Genomic DNA, 19,792 nt, shown 5'->3' on the forward strand with positions numbered 1-19,792 from the left:
CGTAAAAAGGATATCAAAAGTCAAGCTACTGTGAAATCAACGTTTGCCTAACATATTCCCTGAAGGGGGATCCTTGCCTAAATTTAGAGACCTTGGGTGAAGGTTGGCATAAACCCAATCCAATTAATGAGCTAGTCTAGCATATCACCCATCATCGGTATCTTAAAGCATTGTGGGCCTTCTTGGCTCAGGTACTGGATTATCAAATCTACCATAGAATGTGGTGTGGATTTTGACCTTCATCACTAGGAAGGCCATTTTGCAACAGTGCCGACTCTAGAAGTATCCTACCTAACCTCTCCTCAAGGAAGATAGTCAATAGCTGGGAGGAAGGGAGTGAGTGAGACAGAGTCCACATAGAAAGATTTAAATTTTAATTACTAAACAACTGTAAAATAACCATACATCAGTTACACAATAGCACAGGCGAGACTGAAACCTAACATTGTTACAGTAATACCGAATCACATCAAACTCAATGAAGAGTCTCAGGTCTTATTCACATTTATGTTTCCCTGTGACAACTTGGCTTAGTCGATAGAACTCTTACGACTGAGTTAAATGTTTTGAGTTGATTCCTCACTTCATAACCTGAACACGTAATGTAAGCTGACGCTTCAGTGCTGTACTAAGGAAGTGCTGTTAGAGGTGCTGTATTCCTTTTGAGGCATTAAACAGAGGCTACTTCTGTTCGGGTGGCTGATGCAAACATTAAAGGATTAATGGAATTTTCAAAGATAGCCTGCAAGCTCTTCTTGTAACTTAGCCAAAATTCCCTTAAATCAAAAAAAATTATTAACTGATAATTGATCTCAATCGTTGCTTTTGGGATCATGTGGGTAAACTGTTGACTGCACTTCAAAAAGTAATTCATTGGATGCACTGTGCTTTAGGACAGTGCTTCCCAAACTTTCTGCACTGCTGCCCCATGTTAATACTTGACACTTGGTGCAACCAGTGTGAGAAAATTCGGAGGTTTGGTGGGGTTGGGGGTCAGTGGCAAGTGTTGATAAGGTGTGAGGGGTTCAAACAGCAGGGATATAGGCACAAAATACCAATAAGACACCTCCTATTTTGCAGGCTCTGTTGGTGTCAGGGATCAGGCCCCAGAGCTCATTGATTAGGCCATGACCTCAGGCAAAACAACAAACGAGTTAGGAGCAGTAGGTCTCTTAACTCGTCAAGCCTGCTCCGCCATTCAATAAGATCATGGCTGATCTGATTGTGGCCTCAACTCCACATTCCACCTACCCCCGATAATCTTTGACTTCCTTGTTAGTCAAGAATCTATACCTCTACCTTAAAAATATTCAACAATAATATGGAAGAGTGTTCTAAAGACTCCCGACCCTCAAGAGAAAAAAATTCTTCTCATCGCCATCTTAAATGGGGAGACACCATATTCTTGAACTGTGCCCCCTAGTTCTAGTCTCTCCCATCCTTTCAGCATCCACCCTGTCAAATCCCTTCAAGATCTTATATGTTTCAATAAGATCATCTTTCATTTTTCTAAACTCCAATGGATACAAGCCCGTCCAATCTTTTCTCTAAAGGGCCTTTAAGGTTCAAAAGGCCTTTGCAGCCGATCCCAGGACTGTCAAATCTGAATCTCCGCTCCACATCAGTCATTGCTGCCTTGGAGCTCACGACCCCAAATGCTCATCCCCCAATCCCACTAGGGGAGTCGAGACCTACAGTTTGGGAACCCCTGCTCTAGCATGTTTCCAGTCTAATACCAAAAAATTGTGTTTGAGGAATGTTCTTGATGGTTGTCATTCTTAAGGTTTTTGATGTCATAAGCTTGCTATATAAGATCATTATTTTTTGTGCAAATCCTTGTCAATTTTCAAAGGCCAAAGTAGTGCAAGCCTTTATCTGCATTGCTTCAGTATCAATTATATTTTCATAATCTTATTACTTTGTCCTATAATTAGACGCTCTGGATGGTCTGCACGTGTATGTGCAACCTATGAAGTTCTTTGACAACAAAAACAGAAAATACTGCAAAAACTCAGCAGGTCTAACAGAATCTGTGGAGAGAAAAACAGTTAACGTTTCAAGTGCGTATGCCTCTTCTTCAGAGCTAAAGATAAGCAAAAATGTGGTGAAATTTATACTGTTTAAGGGGGGTGGAGCAGATGAAGATGGATAGAAGGCCAGCAATTGGTGGGGGCAAAGGAGAGAATGACAACGAAGTCATGAACAAAAGGGAGTGTTAATGGTAGTGGTAAAGGCTAAAGGTGCTGATAGTGGCATTAAGGTAAGAAAGCAGAATGTGATAATAGCAGGACAAGGGTAAGCACTCTGAATAGAACAACATGAACAAGTGGCAGATGGCCCTTGTGGGGGTGGGGTGGGGGGAGGGGGCAATGGTGGGGAAAAAAGGTCGAAAATAGGATAAAAGGTGGGCATAAAACAATTAATAAAAATGAAAATAAATAGAAATAAAAATAAATGGATAGAAGTAAAAAATTAAAAATGAATATTGAAAAAAAGGGATTTTAAAAAAAGGGGTGAGGAGAGTGTTCATGGTCTGAAGTTGTTGTACTCAATGTCAAGTCCAGAAGGTTGTAAAGTGCCTAATAGGAAGACAAGGCACTGTTCCTCCAGTTTGTGTTGTGCTTCACTAGAACATTGCAGCAGGCCAACAGCAGACATGTGGGCACGAGAGCAGGACGGTGTGTTGAAATGGCAAGCCACAGGAAGGTCTGGGTCATACTTGCGGACAGACCGAAGGTGAACTGTAAAACGGTCACCCAGTCTGCGTTTGGTCTCTCTAAATGTGGAGGCCGCCGCATTGGGAGCAACGAATTCAGTAGACCAAATTGAAGGAGGTGCAAGTGAAGTGTTGCTTCCCCTGAAAGGAGTGTTTGGGCCCTTGGACGGTGAGGAGGGAGGGGGTAGAGGGTAGAAGGTTGCACCTTCTTCGATTGCATGGGAAGGTGCTGTGGGAGGGGGATGAGGTGTTGTAGGTGATGAAAAAGTGGACCAGGGTGTCCTGGAGGGAACGGTCCCTACAGAATGCCAATGGCGGGGGGGAGTGAGGGGAAGGTGTGTTTGGTGGTGGCATCATGCTAGAGTTGGCGGAAATGACAGAGGATGATCCTTTGAATGTGGAGGCTGGTGGGGTGAAAAATAAGAACAAGGGGGACCCTATCATGGTTCTGGAAGGGAGAGGAAGGTGTGAGGGCAGAGGTGCGGGAGATGGGTCAGACACTGCCAACCACAGTGTCAGGAGCGCCATTTTGGAAAGTAGCATATCAGAACAGATGCAATGGAGGCAAACGAACTGAGAGAATGGGATGGAGTCCTTACAGGAAGCAGGGTGTGAGGAGCTGTAGTTGAAGTAACTGTGGGAGGCAGTGGGCTTGTAAAGTTCTTTGATAAGCTTTCTAAAGCAGGTTCAAGACTCAGTTATACAATGTAATCTAAATGATGGCCAATTAGCAGATCGACGAAATAAACTTCCTGAGTTTAAGGACACACCCATATTTTGGTAGCTGATTTTTTTTTTTAAATGCCTATTTTTTTCTTGCAATCAGCGCGACAAAAACCACAAATTTCTGTTTAAGCCAAAAAAACCTGCTGGGTAGTTTTAGCACGCTTTACAATTATTGACTTACACGGAAATAAAGTAATAGTTTTAACACAGATGATCATTCGGCTCATTATGTGCATATCAGCCAAACTTTTGCAGCTTTGTGTATTGACAAATTCTTACTTTAAATGTCACACTCCTGTCTTTTTAATATTGATTTGCTCATAAAAAAGAGCTCTGTCAAATTTACATTTCAACTCTTCTGCTTCCACTTTTTGATCACTTAAAGCTCCATTCTAGTGAACCAGAAAACATGAAAAGCACTTGAGTATTCAAAAAGAGGCGTTACATTTTAAAGATCTATAGCTGGACTTGATTTGTAACATAACTAGTAATCCTATCCAAAAGATATGTATAAATTATATTCATTTTGTGAGTGAACACCAACTTGAAATCAGCTACTGCAAGCATGCCATTATCAAAGAAAAATAACCACATTTTACAGAATTCTGCCAATAGTGATTTTCAGAGAGATACAGAATTTGAGTGACGTTTATCCTTTTTTTTGAGATGTCAATTGTTACCCAGCAATGGGTTGCAACTATGGCAAGTAAACAAATTGGAGCTCTTTATACTTTGAGACCAGTATCCGAATGCCCACGCCTTACACTGCTACACACAAGCTTAGAAAACTTTTCCAGTGGTATGAAAACAAATGTCAGCATCTTACTTTAACATACTCATCAAAAATGGCAATGTAAATTAGTGGTTTGCCAAAAATGTCATCTTGCAAATGACGCCCAGGAAGCCAAGCTTGGATAATTGTTTCTGAAGCCTAAATTATCAACATTGTCAAAGGCCTCAGTGAGGTCAACAAGCAGAGTACAGATCCCTGCCATGCAACAAAAACTATGCCAATTGTAACTCACTTTGCATGGAGCCAGTGCTATTAATATCATAGAAACCTCAATGTTGTTTTAGTTATATGATAACTTAGGGAAGAAACCTCAACTGCACAAGAGACTGGGAAGTGTTTATAAATAGAAAGAATGCAGAACTTTATGAAAGTGATGCAGAAGCTAAACACTTTACCCATTTCAGAACTCAGCCATTTTACAGTGAGGAGGAGCAAGAAATTAATAAGCTTTGAAACAAGGATTAATTTTAGTTCAGGATAATCTATTGTTAAAGTTATACATTACAGATGGCAACCATTATCTATTAAATAATTCTGGAAGAAAAAAAAATCTCAGCTGCCCTTTGATAAAAAAGCAAAAAAGGTGCAAAAGCACATGCCCCAATAATTATGCCGTCAACACATTACCTTCTAGTAATAAAAGGCTATTTGGAAAGAAATAGTAAACAATAAAAATGAACCAAAATTTATTCTCCATACATCTTGAATACATCTTCTTTTAATGATATGTTTTTCATAAGTTTTTTGAAGAAATAGGTAATTGTACAGTTTAGAATTACAAAATGGTAATAGCCAAAGTCCTAAAAGGACAGCGAGTCAGAACATTTCTCAACAATTTATTCAAGACTGTTATCTTGATCATACACTAAAGATCATGAATTGATATGCTCATCTGTTGGCAATCCGTTCTGCTGCCATAGGGAAAAATGAGAGTTTTTAAGAATGGCAGGTTTAAATGTTTTAAAATGGGAAATTGGACCTACAAAAGGTTCATTTCCCTTGAGTAGATTAAGGATTCATAACAATGCTAATTGGAGAGATTTTCTTCTCTAGGTTTGTTTCTGCGCTTTATAGAAACAATTAGTATAGTACGGGAGAAAAGAATTAAGGAAGATACTGTGAGCACAGAGCCAAATAATTCTAATATTCTAAAGCTAACAATAGTTCACAACACAATGTCACCATGAGGTCACTAGATACAGCTGACAACAACCATTCTGCACAACTACACTATCATGGTATGTCGCATCTTCTTGGTGACCAGAGACTGCTATAGGAGTAGTAAATTAGTTATTCTTTGAAAGAGCTGGTGCAGACTTGATAGCTTTAATCTAGTCAGTGAAACTACAAAAAAAATTTGATTCAAGATATATTTTTAGTTGATAACGGTGTATTAAAGAGTGTTTCTTATTTGGTCAGATAGGTTGAGAGATTTAATTTACGTTTTTTTAAAAATCCTGTGTAGTCATCAATCCATTTCTACTTACAAGTAACATTGTTCAGCTGGCTTAACTTGTAGGTGGCTGAAACAGTGCAGCATTTTCTCTCATTTCCTATATGTGTCTCCTTGAGTTGTGTAACAGAGCTATTTGAAACCGGACGAGGAGTTGGGATGCACCATTACTACATTACCTACTTTGCAGACTGGTCATCAGGCAGGCTATTCCATTGTCAACCAATTTTGTGTAAAATTATGATCAATTCTGTGTTGGAAAATAGTGTTCTCTAAAAAGTATGTCAAAAGTGAACAAAAATAATAATGAAGTAAACTAGGAACATAGTTTGAATGTAAATAGCACAAAATGCTATAATTGATTTTTCCTCGAAAGGACAGTTTCCTATCCCTTTTTCCTGCAACTCCATGTCTCAACCTTCCTATCCAGTTTCTGCCCCTGCCACAGCACTGAAACAGCCCTCATCAAAGTCACAAAAGACATCCCATTTATGTTAAACCATCCCTCCTCATTCTGCAGCTTTTGACACCCTGACCAAACTATCCTCCTCCAACATCTCTCCTTCACTGAGTGGGAGAGTCCTCTCCGATTACACTCTTAACTGTCCACTCATAACCGAAGAATCTCCTGTAATGGCTTCTATTTCCACCTCCACATTATTACCTTAAGAATCCCCCAAGGTTCCATACTTGACCCATTCCTATTTCTCACCAATATGTTGCCCCTCAGTAACATCATCCACGAATACAATGTCAGCTTTTACATGTAGGTTGATGACAGCCAGCTCTACCTCACCACCATCTCGCCAACACCTCCACTGTATTTTTGTTGTCAAACTTCTCATTCAACATCCAGTCTGGATGAACTAAAATTTCCTCCAATTAAACATTGAGAAGACTGAAGTCATTGTCTTCAGTCCATGCCACAAACTCCATTTCCTAGCCATCAATTCCAACCTTCTCCTTGGCCATCACCTCAAGCTGAACAGCAACCTCACCACCTCATTTTGACCCCGAGCTGAACTCCCAACCCCATAATCTGCTCCATCGAAAAGACTGCAAACTTCACCATGTCTTTTCATTCATTATTCTTGTCTGCTTACCTACAGCGATCCAGAGCAGTTACTTGGTCCATGTTTTTCTGTCCCTGATGAAAAACTACAGGGCCATAACAACTATCCTGGTTAAGATTAGTTAACTTGCCACAGACAATTCAAACCTGGAATCTCTATTCAGTATGACTTAATACCACACCATTTGGTATACTTACTTCTAAGTCATCAGATGAATCATTACATATATCTGTAAAATACTTTGCATTTTTTTCCCTTCTACACCATAAAATTGCAAGTGACAGGATAAAACCATTTCTGAAAATCTATTAAATTTAACAGAATATTTGAAAGGACTTAGTATTTCACTGTGCAATCCCTTTTAAAGAATGTCACATTTTATTTATCCGTCAGAAGTGCTGTGAACATGATCCAAAGCAGCTTATTAGTGGTAGCTTGAACAGTGCCCACCTTACTGCAACTTGATTCCCAAAGAGCGGAACAGGATCATTTTGTGAAACATTTTAAAACAGCACACTAAACTGAACCTTTTGCACTGTGACATGCTGATATTCAAAGTCATAGCAAATCAGAAGGTCATATTTCATTTTATTTATATGGTCCTGAACATTATCATAGAGTTATAGAAAGGTAGAAATAAAAGGAGGCCATTAGCCCATCAAGTCTGCACCTGCTTTTTTAAAGAATAATCCAATTAATCCTACCCCTTTGCTTTTTCCCCATATCCCTGCAATTATTTTCTTTTTCATTTAAAATACAAGTCTGTGTTCCATTCAGGCCATGGAACAACTTGCATTTATACAGTGCTTTTAATGCAGTAAAAGATCCCAAAGGCATTTCTTAGGAACATTATCAAAAAAAATTGGGCATTGAGACACAAAGGGGATATGAGGAAAGATGACCAATAGCTTGGTCAAATGGTAGGTTCTAAGGAGCATCTCAAAGGATGAGAGAAGTAGGAGTCTAATTTCAGTGGTAAACTCCTCAATATTCAAGTATATCCAAGCTCTAAGTGGTTTCTTAGTCTCCTGTGGATCCTCTCATAACTGAAGAATCTGATGTGGGATTGTCACGGATGTTCACAGGGCTAGCAGTTCATGTTGTCATCACTGGTACTTGAGGGAATTTCTGCAGCTGTGCCGCCTCTGGCCTTCCTCAGGGCACAACAGATGGAAAGACAGTGACGTAGTGGTAATGACACTGGACTAGTAATCTAGAGGTTCAGACTAATGCTCTGGGGACATGCGTTGGTGGAATTTGAATTCAATTAAAAATATGGAATTGAAAGCTCGTCTCAGTAATGGTGACCATGAAACTACCATTCTGTGTCGTAAAAACCCACTCGTTCACTAATGTCCTTTAGGGAAGGCTCTTAAACTGCCCTCATGTTGTTGAGCCCAGCACAATCAAGGATTTTGTTGTTTGTGAATTTGTCCTGCCATCAAATTCTAATAACTGCTGTTAAATAAAATGGTTTATTTATAAATCAATTAAAAAGTTGAAGTAAACACTGTGGGTTCATATAAGAGTTCAAACATAATTTTATCCAGTACTGCGTTTTCCAGGTAAGTTCCTTGCCTTCTTTGCGTACCACTACGTCACTGTCTTTCCATCTGATGTGCCCTGAGGAAGGCCAGAGGTGGCACAGCTGCAGAAATTCCTCCAAGCACCAGGGATGACAACACGAACTGCCAGTATGGTGAACATCCATGACATCTCACGTCAGATTCTTCAGTCATGAGAGGACCCACAGGAGACGATGAAACCACTTAGAGCTTGGGTATACTTGAATATTGAGGAGTCTACCACTGAAATTAGACTTCTACTTCTCTTGTCCTTTGAGATGCTCCTTAGAACCTACCATTTGACCAAGCTATTGGTCATCTTTCCTCATATCCCCTTTGTATCTCAATGCCCAATTTTGTTTGATAATGTTCCTAAGAAATGCTTTTGGGATCTTTCGCTACATTAAAAGCACTATATAAATGCAAGTCATTCGATGGCCTGAATGGAACACAGACTTGTATTTTAAATGATGAAAGAGAAAAGAATTGCAGGGTTATGGGAAAAACGCAAAGGGGTAGAACTAATTGGATTATTCTTTAAAAGAGCTGGTGCAGACTTGATAGGCTAATGGCCTCCTTTTGTATGATAAAAAATAACAAAGTAGTTATTCTTTACTTTGGAATGTGATAGAAGTGTATTTGATGCATTTCCTGTCTAAAATTACTGATGAATTTCCTGTGGTGTTGCTGACTGAATCATGATACGCTGTTTTTTTTTACTATGTAACATCCAAATACATTATCTGATACCCAATGTCTTTGTTGCAACTCCAAATATCACCTCAGCTGAATGAAGGTTAGTCTCTTCTGAGTGTCACTGGCAAGTTAGAAGCAGTAAGGAAATTTATGTAGGCCAGATCAAGGTGGCTGGTTCCTTTCCCTGAAGAACGTTTGTAACCCGGCTGGATTTTTACAATAATCATGGTCATTTTTTGTATGCAAAATCACCTAGGCAAATAATTTGATTTTTATTGAAGGCTTAACATGTAAAGTTTATAATTGTCTCAATAAGTTTCTCATCTGTTCTTTTATTCCAGCCAGTAATCAGGTTTAAGATGGCTAATATGAAACAGAGCACATATCTCTACAGTTTGCTTTAAAAGCAAGCCATAATAATTTCAGTTTAGCTTTTGGCTGACTGGGTGAGTAACCCGATCACTTGCACACAGATTATTTTACTTCAGCTGAAAAGAATACAACCTACACAGTAAATGCACTCTGAAAAATCCAACAATTTTTACATTAAGATGGACTGTGCTATTCCTGTGATTCTGGAACACTGATAAAAGGTAACTAGAGAAGGCAGCTCTGAAAATGTCACCACATCTTACCAACTTTGTAAGAACACCACAATTATTCAGTTAGAGCCCCCTTTCCTGACAGCTGATTCCAGTGGTTAGATTTTAGAGTTATTTGCCCTGAAATCTGCCACTTTAAAAATTGTATGTATTCATAAGAAACTTCTTTGTATGCCAATTAAAAAGTAGCATTAGCAAATACATTTACATTAAATGGGTTAGTGCCTCTGCTAAACTGCCAGAGGAAGCAATCTCTTACTTCAAATAGCTCAACTAGGTACTGTGTCCTAATTCAGCCATGTAATGGAGCCACATTGAAATAAAAAAAAACTTAAGTTACCATTAATTAACAGAAAACATGGCCTCTCAAACAAGATCTTTAAGCAACCATATATACCTTAACTTCAAATGCATAGGCATCAACTTGGCTGTTTGGGAGCAGGTGGTGGTGGGGGGTGGGGCGGGAGGTGGTGGTGCAGGGTGTTGTGGAGATCAGTGAAATACAAACTCAAAACAATCTCCTGAAATATCTCAGATATTCCTTGGACTCATGGTGGAAATGAAATGCCAAAACTCTGGCACAATTGTAAGAAACTGGAAAAGCTTATTTTTTCCCTCCCCATAATGGGCATTCCCTTTAAGAAATAAGCACTGCACCCAGTCCAATAGTTCCTTCCAGTTAGCACTGTTTTCCAAATTTCTGAATGTTGTTTAGAAATATCCATTGGCTTGTGAAGTACACAGATGAACGAACTTGGTAAATGAGATATGAAGCTGGTATATATGAAGAGATGATGGAGGAAGAACAGGAAATACTCAAATCATAGGAGTGGTTGCTAAATGCAACTTCTTTCCCATACATGTTTAGAATCCCACTTATAACATATTTATCATGAAACCCAGATATGTTCAAGACTCAGTATGAAGGTTCATATATGTAGTTTGGGCAGTTTACACTCAAAAGGTTGAAGTACCTTACTTCTGTTTTAAGTACATGGATTTCTAGACCTTCAGGTTCAATTCCAAACGTGAAACCTTGGATGTCATTGAAAAGGTATCAAAACCTTGAACAGTGCTGCTGTAAAAGCAGAAGTATGTTCACTTCTCTACAAATAAAGATAAAAGCTACAAAACTTGCAAATTGTCTATTACAAGTAATGAGCAAATATGTGATATTCAAGTACAAGTTGCTAACTGCATTTTCAATTTTACTTTCTTCCAAGGTTTTCCAAGACAAATTGTTTACAGAAAGGTTGGTTTTAAAACATAATTACAAAATTCCAAAAAGCTAGGATAGCATACAATGACAATATCTGTATTCATTTTAATGATGTATTTCTAAAAGTTATTTTTGTCTCCTTTTTCCATGCAATTTTCCAAATGAGAAAGTAATGAATGCCACACTGTAACTGACCAAAAGGAGGTGTACAAAGGAGACCAGTGGGGAAGGAAATTTACCTTGGGCTTTCTGTCCGGTCACAAGAACTTTCTAAACAGAGGACCATGGAAATTATTCTGATATATCCGGGAAAGTGAATAAAATTAAATAAACTATATGTACTTAAGCAAAATGTTTCTGAAAACACAAGGCCGCTCAGGATTGATCAGTACAGCTGAGAAAAATAAAATGGGACTCGCACAGGTACCAGTGCAAGTGTCTTGGCATTTAAGAATGACAGAAACAAAACTTCAGCTCACTGTACCATACTTAGAAATCAGCTTCAAGGCCTGCTGCAAGCAAGTGACATGGAATTGTTGCAGAGTTTAAAAAAAATATAAAACAGGACTTGCCTATAAAAAGAAGAGAGTCAAGAACAGTGTCTTTTGTTCAATATTTAATTAGAAATACATTTGAGCTTGAAAAATTAGTTAGAATTTTCCACTGGAGTCGCCTTCCCTCTGCAGCTCAATTCATTTTAATAGAGCTCATCATTTTGTGCCAGACTCAAAGACAATCTGTTAGAAGCTTAACTCCAGGAAAACAGATTATAAACTGGCACTTGGAGAAATTCAAAGTTTTTGTCCCAAAATTACAAAATATATTGCTAGATAATATACTTTTGTAACCAATAGGCAGAACAAAAAGCACTTCCCTCCAGACTTGCATTCTCCCTTATGAAAATGCACGAATTTAAAAGATGAATGTCAGCTTGATAACAGATGCTACTGCATGGTTCAGATGATATCAGAAATGGTCAGTACTCCCAAATCTTAAATCTCATTAAGAATGCAGCGTTCTAATCCAAATCAACCCAATGTCCATTTTATATTCTAAATTCTTGCCCAAAGCCACCTAAACCTCTGATCTGCAACCTTAATCCCAATTTGGAAAGGTGCACTATACAGGGTGGATCCACTGCTGGATTTCGCAATCAATATAGCTGCCACTAATCCACACAATTTATTTCCCTTTACTCCTGTACAGTGGTCACATTTCAAAACACCATTGTCTGTCCACCGGTTTCCATTGTTATCAAAGATGGTAGTTTCTTGCATGCATATTCATCTGTTGCCTGCTCTAACATGGCTGTGGAGCCTGATTGCAGACTTGTGCGGTTTTCCACAGTGTAAGCAAGGATGAGCTGTCTGATTTGTTGGGACTGTCCAGTCTTTATAGCTTGCCTTTTATCCTTAGCTGTCTGTTTGCTTTGTTGTTCGAAGGAAATAATGCCATTACTTGAGACTACTCCCCAGATAGTTCTTTCATTTGCGTTTTTCTCCCAGTCTTTGGTGGACATGCCACTTTTCCTGATATTCGCTTCAAGCAGTCCTTAAACCTCAGCCTACTTCACAAGCAGTGAATGTGTGGCCGCTTTAGAGATTTTATCGTCAGTAATACATAGTACAAGTCCACACCATCCAAGCTTGGCTCTGATGACGAGTGCTTCAATTACAGGCATTTCTGCTCTTTGAAGTACCTCAGTGTTGAACACTTTGTCCTCCCATTTGATGCTCATGAGTCTCTGAATGCATCTCATTTGGAGCCTGTCCAACTGCTTAATGTGCCTAGAGTAGGTGTCCATGTCGCAAGGCACATAGAAGGGTAGGTATTACTACAGTTTTGTACACAGCAGGTTTTGTTTTAAGTTTGATACCTCATTTCCTCCACAGTCTCTTGAGTAACGGGCAAATGCTGAGCTTGTTCTGGCAATTCTATTTGCCACCTTGCTGTCAATGGAAACGTTTCTGGAGATTGTGCTTCTGAGATAGGTAAATTTATAAACAGCTTTCAGGGATGTGTCATTGATAGCTGTAGCAGGCAGGGTATATTCAGAATTTGGTGGTAATTACTGAATCAAACGCCTTCATCAGATCAACAGCAGAGTCCCATCTGTTGTTCATAGCATTTCTCCTGTATTTGTTGAAGAGTGAAGATCATGCCACAAGCGCTTCTGTCTTTCCTGAACCTTCTGGCAGTACACGTTCTGCTATGTAGTTACCAGTCTATTAAGCAGAACTTTTGCTGGAATCTGATCAGCTCTTATAAGCAACAAGATTCCTCTTTAGTTGTTCTGCACAAATTTTTGTCCTTTTCCCTTTGTACAAGTGAACAATCATGGCATCCTTGAACTCCTGAGGAATGGTTTGATGATCCCACATTCTGTGATACAATTGTGCAGTTTGATTGCTAGCTGGGGTCTCCCACATTTGTAAATTTCTCCTGGGATCCCATCTGAGCCTGGAGCTGTCCTTGAGAGTAGGGATCTGAAGACTTTGCCAGCCTTCACAACAGAGGGCTTGCTGTCCTAGTTTTCACATTTGGGCCAGTTTGGAAGCTTGTCTATAGCTACCCCATTTGTGGTGGATGAGCAGTTAAACACATCCCTAAAATGCACAACCCAGCGCTCTTTGATAACTGTCAAATACTAAATGGATAAAAATACACAGGGACTAAAGGTATGTGACATCACCAGTGCTATGAGCTTTTCTAACAATAGATTACTGGGATTTTGCATATACATATAGTTGAAACAAATGGAATGTTAAAAACATATTAATAGTGTAATGATTATTTTAAACTTTCCCTTACCATTCAAACAAAAATTAACAAAATTAACTGCTACCTTCTCAGATCATCTGCGATTGATCTAAAAGGGTTATCCTGAGTAATTCTGCTTTGAGGTGTACTGTAGAATACCAATACGCAGCACAACGCTGAAATGAGTTAATAATTAATTAAATTTCACTCTTATACATCAACATCAACCAGTTTGTAGCTATGTATTTTACATACTGCAAATGTAGCTCATAACTTTACACAAAACACCCCATCCTATAATTCCAAAAAAAGGCTGTCGGGTAGAAATATGTTACACACACAAGACCAACAGATACACTATTGTTTCTCTTCCTCCCTTCTTCAGATTACAATTTATTTCACATTACCATGAGATAATTATGCCAAACACCATGGCAAATAAAGGAATCCCAAGGTATGCATTGCGTGTTGCATGTTAAAAAGAGTGCAGTTTACTAAATTTCCCATAGCCCAAAATGATAAATCAGAATCACTGAATGGTTACAGCTCAGAAGTAGGCCATTTAGCCTGTCATATCTGTGCTGGCCCTCTTCAAGTGCAATGAGAGGCAGTGCAGTAGTGGTATTGTCATTGGACTAGTATTCCAGAGGCCCAGGGTAATGCTCTGGGGACCTGAATCCTACCATGGCAGAGGTGAAATTTCAATTCAAGAAAAATCTGGAATTAAAAGTCTGATGATGACCACAAAACCATTGCTGACTGTCAGAAAAACCCATCTGGTTCACTAAATTCCCTTGGGGGAAATCTGCTGTCTTTACCTGGGCTGGCCTACATGTGACTCCAGACACACAGAAATGTGGCTGACTCTTAAAATGCCCTCTGAATGAGGGAAGTTAGGGATGGGCAATAAATAAATGCTGGCCTAGCCAGCAATGCCCACATCCCATGAACGAATAAAAAAAATTTGTCTCGTACCACTCCATCACCTTTTCCCTGCAGCCCTGCAATTTTTTCCTCTTCAGATAATGATCCAATTCTCTTTTGAAAGTCATTATTGAATCTTCCAATCATGAAAACATGCAGACTTATTAATATCCCTCAAATCACTTCATTCTACAATTTTATGCTTTCTAACTACTAAGTGAAGGAAGCTTCAGCACATTTTGCGCACATCTCCCTCAATCAACATCATGAAATGGCAGTGTGGATGAAATTCCCCATTCACGTCATCCCTGGAAAGTAATTTCATGATGTCACTGGAGGAAGATCATTACATCAAATGTCTGTCTCTACTCAGTAGTTCTAAGGCTAGTAACAAGGTGTGGACCTATTAAAAGGATCTCCCCTTTATAACATTAAGGATATGACAATTCAGTAACACATTTGCCTTTTAACACAAGTTGTACACATTTACTATTGATATTACAATGCTAGCATTCAAATCAGATGTATCAAACTACTTCAGAGATGTATTAGCTAAAACTATAGAATATGAAGTTTTAATACCAAATTTAGAGTATTCATTTGGTATTTTTACAAACAGGCTTTTCAAACCAATGAGAGGTTTTGGATTAAATGTATTCAAAAATTGAATATTTACAAACAAGAAAAATCAAAATTTTAATCTACAGTCCCTGCTAAATTAACCAACTTCAACCAATTGATTGAGAGGGGGTGACAGCAGTCAGGCTACTTGAGTGTACCTGAATTAGGAACAGGGAATGAAACAGTCAAGGGTTTCCTGCTCCTGACCGCTTTGCAGAGACCTCTGCTGGAAGTCCACATTGGATAAGGATTGGATTGGGCTCTGTAGTATAGTGTTATACTACCATTTCTCATATTTTAAAATATTTCAGCACTATTTCAAACATTTAGAACTTTAGGATATTCCTTTTGTACTTCAGTTTTTTTTCACCTAATAATTGGCAACCAGCAATACTTAAGGGAAAATCATTACATACTTCTAATATGCCACATATTTTGCAATTCTCCCAAAACACTCCAGTGTAACACTAAATTTGTCTAACTGGGCTTTCTCATGGATTGAGATCAAAAGCCAATTAGCTTTTCCCTCCCAAACATCAGTTTTATCCCAATTTATGCAATTCACAAAATAATCTGCTAACAACAGTAGCTGGGGTTCATGGTCATTCACTTAACACAATACACTAGATAAATGCACTTCATGCTCATATTAAAAAATGCAGACTGAGCTGTATGAAGGACCAAAACAACACTGAAGAATTTCTGCTGGTTCACTAACAGAGGGAGATGCTAATGCATCACAAATATTGTTGCAGCAATATTACAACATCACAGCATTTAAAAAGGTCAACCAAAGTTGAGATATTTGCATTGTTACATATGGAGTATCAAAGGTATGTCGAAATTTTGCAATGTTTACTTGATTACTTAAAGGGATGGAGTGTTCTTAAAATAAAACATTTTAACCAGACTCTCTCGACAGAAGGCTCTTTGGAAGCCTAAATGTCCCATCAGCAAACATTTAAGGTTTAGAATCCTGGAATAGCTGTAGCAACAAAGCTTATCACATCCTCGTAATTCTTTACTGCAGTGCATAATTTAGCAGCAAGTTATATAAACCAAATAACCACAGTATAAATTTCTAGTTTGGGGCAAAAAGTTATTGGGGAAAAATGCAATCAGTTTGAAAAGCACAAAGGAACATACTCGAATGGTTTCTGATAATACGCTTATCCTGGGTGTATATAGAAAAGCGTGCAAATATAACAAGGGTTAAAATAAGTAAGTGTGCCTCACCTGACCAAGTCTAACTGTATAGACATTTTTGTTCATTGTTTTATGCTGGGGGCGGGGTAGTGGGAGGAACAAACATTTCAAATTACTGTTTAAATAAATACTACACAATGAAACTCCCCACACAATTCGAGCACTGTAGTGCATTAGAGAGTGAGATTACCAGGGGAACAATACACAGGACAGGATGCACCTTTCAGTAACCTGTTTACAATCTGACTAAATGTTCATCGCTGGACTTTAACCCATTTCCTTATTCTCCTAAAAATGGACAGGCCGGGGGCCCGGGGGCTGCGGCCAGGGCTCCTTCCCCCTCTCCAGGCTATGGCCCGCTCTGTCCCCCTGGCTCTGTCCCTTTACTCACCCACTCACCCTCCCCGGTCCCTGCCTCACCTCCTCCACATCGATCTCATTGTAGTTGATCTCCTCGAAGTGCAGCGCTTGTGGGTTATCGATCATCTCCGACGACATCCCTGCAGCCAGCAATGAGGCGCGCGCGGGGTGGGGGGGGGGGAATCAACCCCAGCCCCCTGGCCCAGTCCGCCCGGCCGTCCGCCGCACTCGGCCGCTCGAATTTGCCGCCGGTGTCACAAACCAGATTTTGCCCAGGCCGAGCCGCGATTCCTGCAACGATCCGGTCCCACCGGCTTCATCCGGCATTTCCGGGGTTAATCCGGCCCGCAAACATCCGGGCAAGCGCTGCTCGTTGCCGGAACTGACGTCGACCGGGCGGCAGAAGGAGGGCGGAACCCGAGTCAGCGGGAGGTGTGGGGACGTCTACGCACGGCACTGTCGCGCCTGCGCGGGAGGGCTTGGAATGGCTGCGCGTGGAATTTAAATTTGAAAATTTAAAAGAAGCGGGAACTCGATCCGTTACCAAAGTGACAGTTGGGAGAGAAACTGGGAACAAATTGGTCAACATCTGGAAAATGTTTATTTGCAAGAATGAAAATCGATTTAAACTTTTTTTGCATTTACAAGCAATATGTTTCTAAGAGGAACATTTTACATTAAACTAAATGGTCTTTAGTAGTTGTGGGTGTTATGAAGATAAATAACTGCTTCAGCAGTGTGTCAGTGAGCTTCAGTATGGCTACAACTGAGGCGAAGGGCCAGGAATGGGGAGGCGATGTGGTATTGTCACTGGACCAGTATCCAGAGAGCCAGGGAAATGCTCTGGGTTTGAATCCCGCCACGGCAGATGGTAGAATTTGAATTCGATAAAAATCTGGAATTAAAAGTCTAATGATAACCATTGTTGATTGTTGTAAAGACTAATGTCCTTTACTCAGTGCCACCATGCCCTTTAGGGAAGGAAATCTGCTGTCCTTACCTGGTCTGCAACTCCACAGCAATGTGGTTGACTCTTAAATGTTCTCTGAACTAGGGATGGGTAATAAACGCCAACGACACCCACATCCCATGAACAAACAAAAAAATAAAGGGTTAACATCAGAAGCATACATGATACTGATGCAATAACGATGTCAGACCACATGACAGAGAAATGTGGAAGTAGGAGATGCTCCAACCTTGTGTAGAAGTCCAAATGTGTAATAGTTTTGAGAATCGATAATGCCCTGACAAGATCCAACCATACAACGAAACATGGTGGCAGCAAGTAAATGGCCCAAAAGAAGCTACAGAGTTGGCAAAAAAAGAGAACCTTGAAGGAAGGACAAAAAAATGAAGACTCAGAACATCATGGGAGCAGCAGATGGAAGCTGAGACACAGACCCAGAGACCAGACAACAGTGAGGACGGTCCTGTAGCAGCAAAGAAACAGGAGCAGCTCCAAGGTTTAGCAGAAGCATGGAATCCACACTACCATTCCCAGAACCATTTCAGAGTGCAGAAAGATTGCAACAGGCCCAGAACTAGGACAACTGGAGAAAAAAGGTTCACAAGGTACATAACTGTTTCAGGATTACATAAAAAAGGTCAAAAAGACCAGGCCAGTATACTACTTTATGCAGTAGGATCTATTGCTGATAATGTGATAGCAAGGCATGAGGTTGATAAGACTTCAATTTGTTTTGAAGACGTCCTGCAAGCTTTTGACTCGTTTCAGCATCCTTCAGAGCTTAATAATTGAGAGGGCTAAATTTAACAGAAGAAAACAGGCCAGGCAAAAGCATGGATTCATTTATCAACGATCTCTATAGGCTGGCAGGGAACTGCACTTATGTAATTTTAAAAGATTCACGACAGGAGCGCAGTAGAGGTGTAGACAGAGCATTATCAAGATCTCTTACAGACAAGGGAGGATTCCACCCTGGTGAAAGCAGTGCAAATCGCAAGACAAGCGGGACTTAGAAAACAGATTTGGCTGTTCGTTTGCCGGGAAGGAGAGGACCCGTGGAGAAGATCGAGTAAGATCATTCAATTCATAGGCCATAAAATGGAAAGTGCGCCAAAGCCTAAGAAGAAGCGCGTCAACCACCACTTTAAAATGTTTCTCGTATGGCAGGAAGAAGCCACACAAAGGAGATGAATGCTCAACTTGGGGGGACTTGAGTGGGGGGGGGTGGGGGGTGCAGGGTGCCGCAACTGTGGAAAAATAGGTCATTTCAAAACTGTCACTCAAAAACACTGGAAATCTGTAAAAAGAGGGAGAAGCAGAGCAAGGTACAAGAAGCGGAAGAACCACAAGAACAGAAATTTGGGGGAGATAAATTACACTGAAAACAACTATTGGAGTGTTAAACTCGAAGTGGATGGACACCCAACAGAGTTTTAATTAGGCACAGAGCAGGTGTGTCTGTTCTTTCAGATGAAGTCTGATGGCTCAAACGGATTTCATTGCAACCCTTATCTGTTCATTTGGGTTGGGCAGGTGGTGACTACACAAAAAATGAAAGGCCAGCTCCTGGCTAAGCTCAAATATAAAGATTGAGAAATCCTCAAACCTCCCGATGTCATTCAAAATCAAGAATGCTCTCTTAAAAGCAGAAAGGCATGCTTAAAACTGAAATTAATCTGTAAAATGGACGAAGTTGCTGCTGCGAATTACAGCACTGCATTCCGAATTAAATTCCCAAAATTGTTTACAGGGTTGGGAAAATTAATGACCGGATCTCACATCACCCTATGAGCTGATGGTAAACCAATCTGCCTCTTTATACCGAGGAAAGTCTCTTACCCACTCTTGGACAAAGTCAAGGTCAAAATTGAAAGGATGCAGCAGCTAGGGGATATCTCACCAGTCCCATGCCAACAAAATGGTGTTCAGGTATGATTACAGTGCCAAAACCAAACAGCTCCATAAGAACCTGTCTGGATTTAACGCAGTTCATAAAGCAGTGGAACGTGAGAATGACCCAATGGTCTCAGTGGATGAGCACCTAGCAAAACCAAAGAGCACCTTGTTTACCAAATTGGATGCGAACAGTGGGTTTTGACAGCTGCCTC

The 19,792-nt window shown here is 40.0% G+C and overlaps 1 protein-coding gene across 4 annotated transcripts in view; it reads right to left on the bottom strand.

Annotated features, from left to right (window-relative positions):
• The window catches only part of map3k7 (mitogen-activated protein kinase kinase kinase 7), a 142,468-nt gene extending 125,370 nt beyond the window's left edge, over positions 1-17,098 (bottom strand). The window contains exon 1 of one of the 4 annotated variants that reach the window (XM_078542266.1): positions 16,775-17,098. In XM_078542266.1, the coding sequence (XP_078398392.1) occupies positions 16,775-16,852 (78 nt within the window). In that variant the 5' untranslated portion in view covers positions 16,853-17,098. The remainder of the gene's footprint in view (positions 1-16,774) is intronic. The other 3 variants (XM_078542263.1, XM_078542264.1, XM_078542268.1) reach the window with 3 other exon arrangements.
• Positions 17,099-19,792: the final 2,694 nt, after the last annotated feature.

The sequence above is a fragment of the Cetorhinus maximus genome, chromosome 5 (genome assembly GCF_964194155.1).
Source record: "Cetorhinus maximus chromosome 5, sCetMax3.hap1.1, whole genome shotgun sequence".
Classification (NCBI taxonomy): Eukaryota; Metazoa; Chordata; class Chondrichthyes; order Lamniformes; family Cetorhinidae; genus Cetorhinus; species Cetorhinus maximus.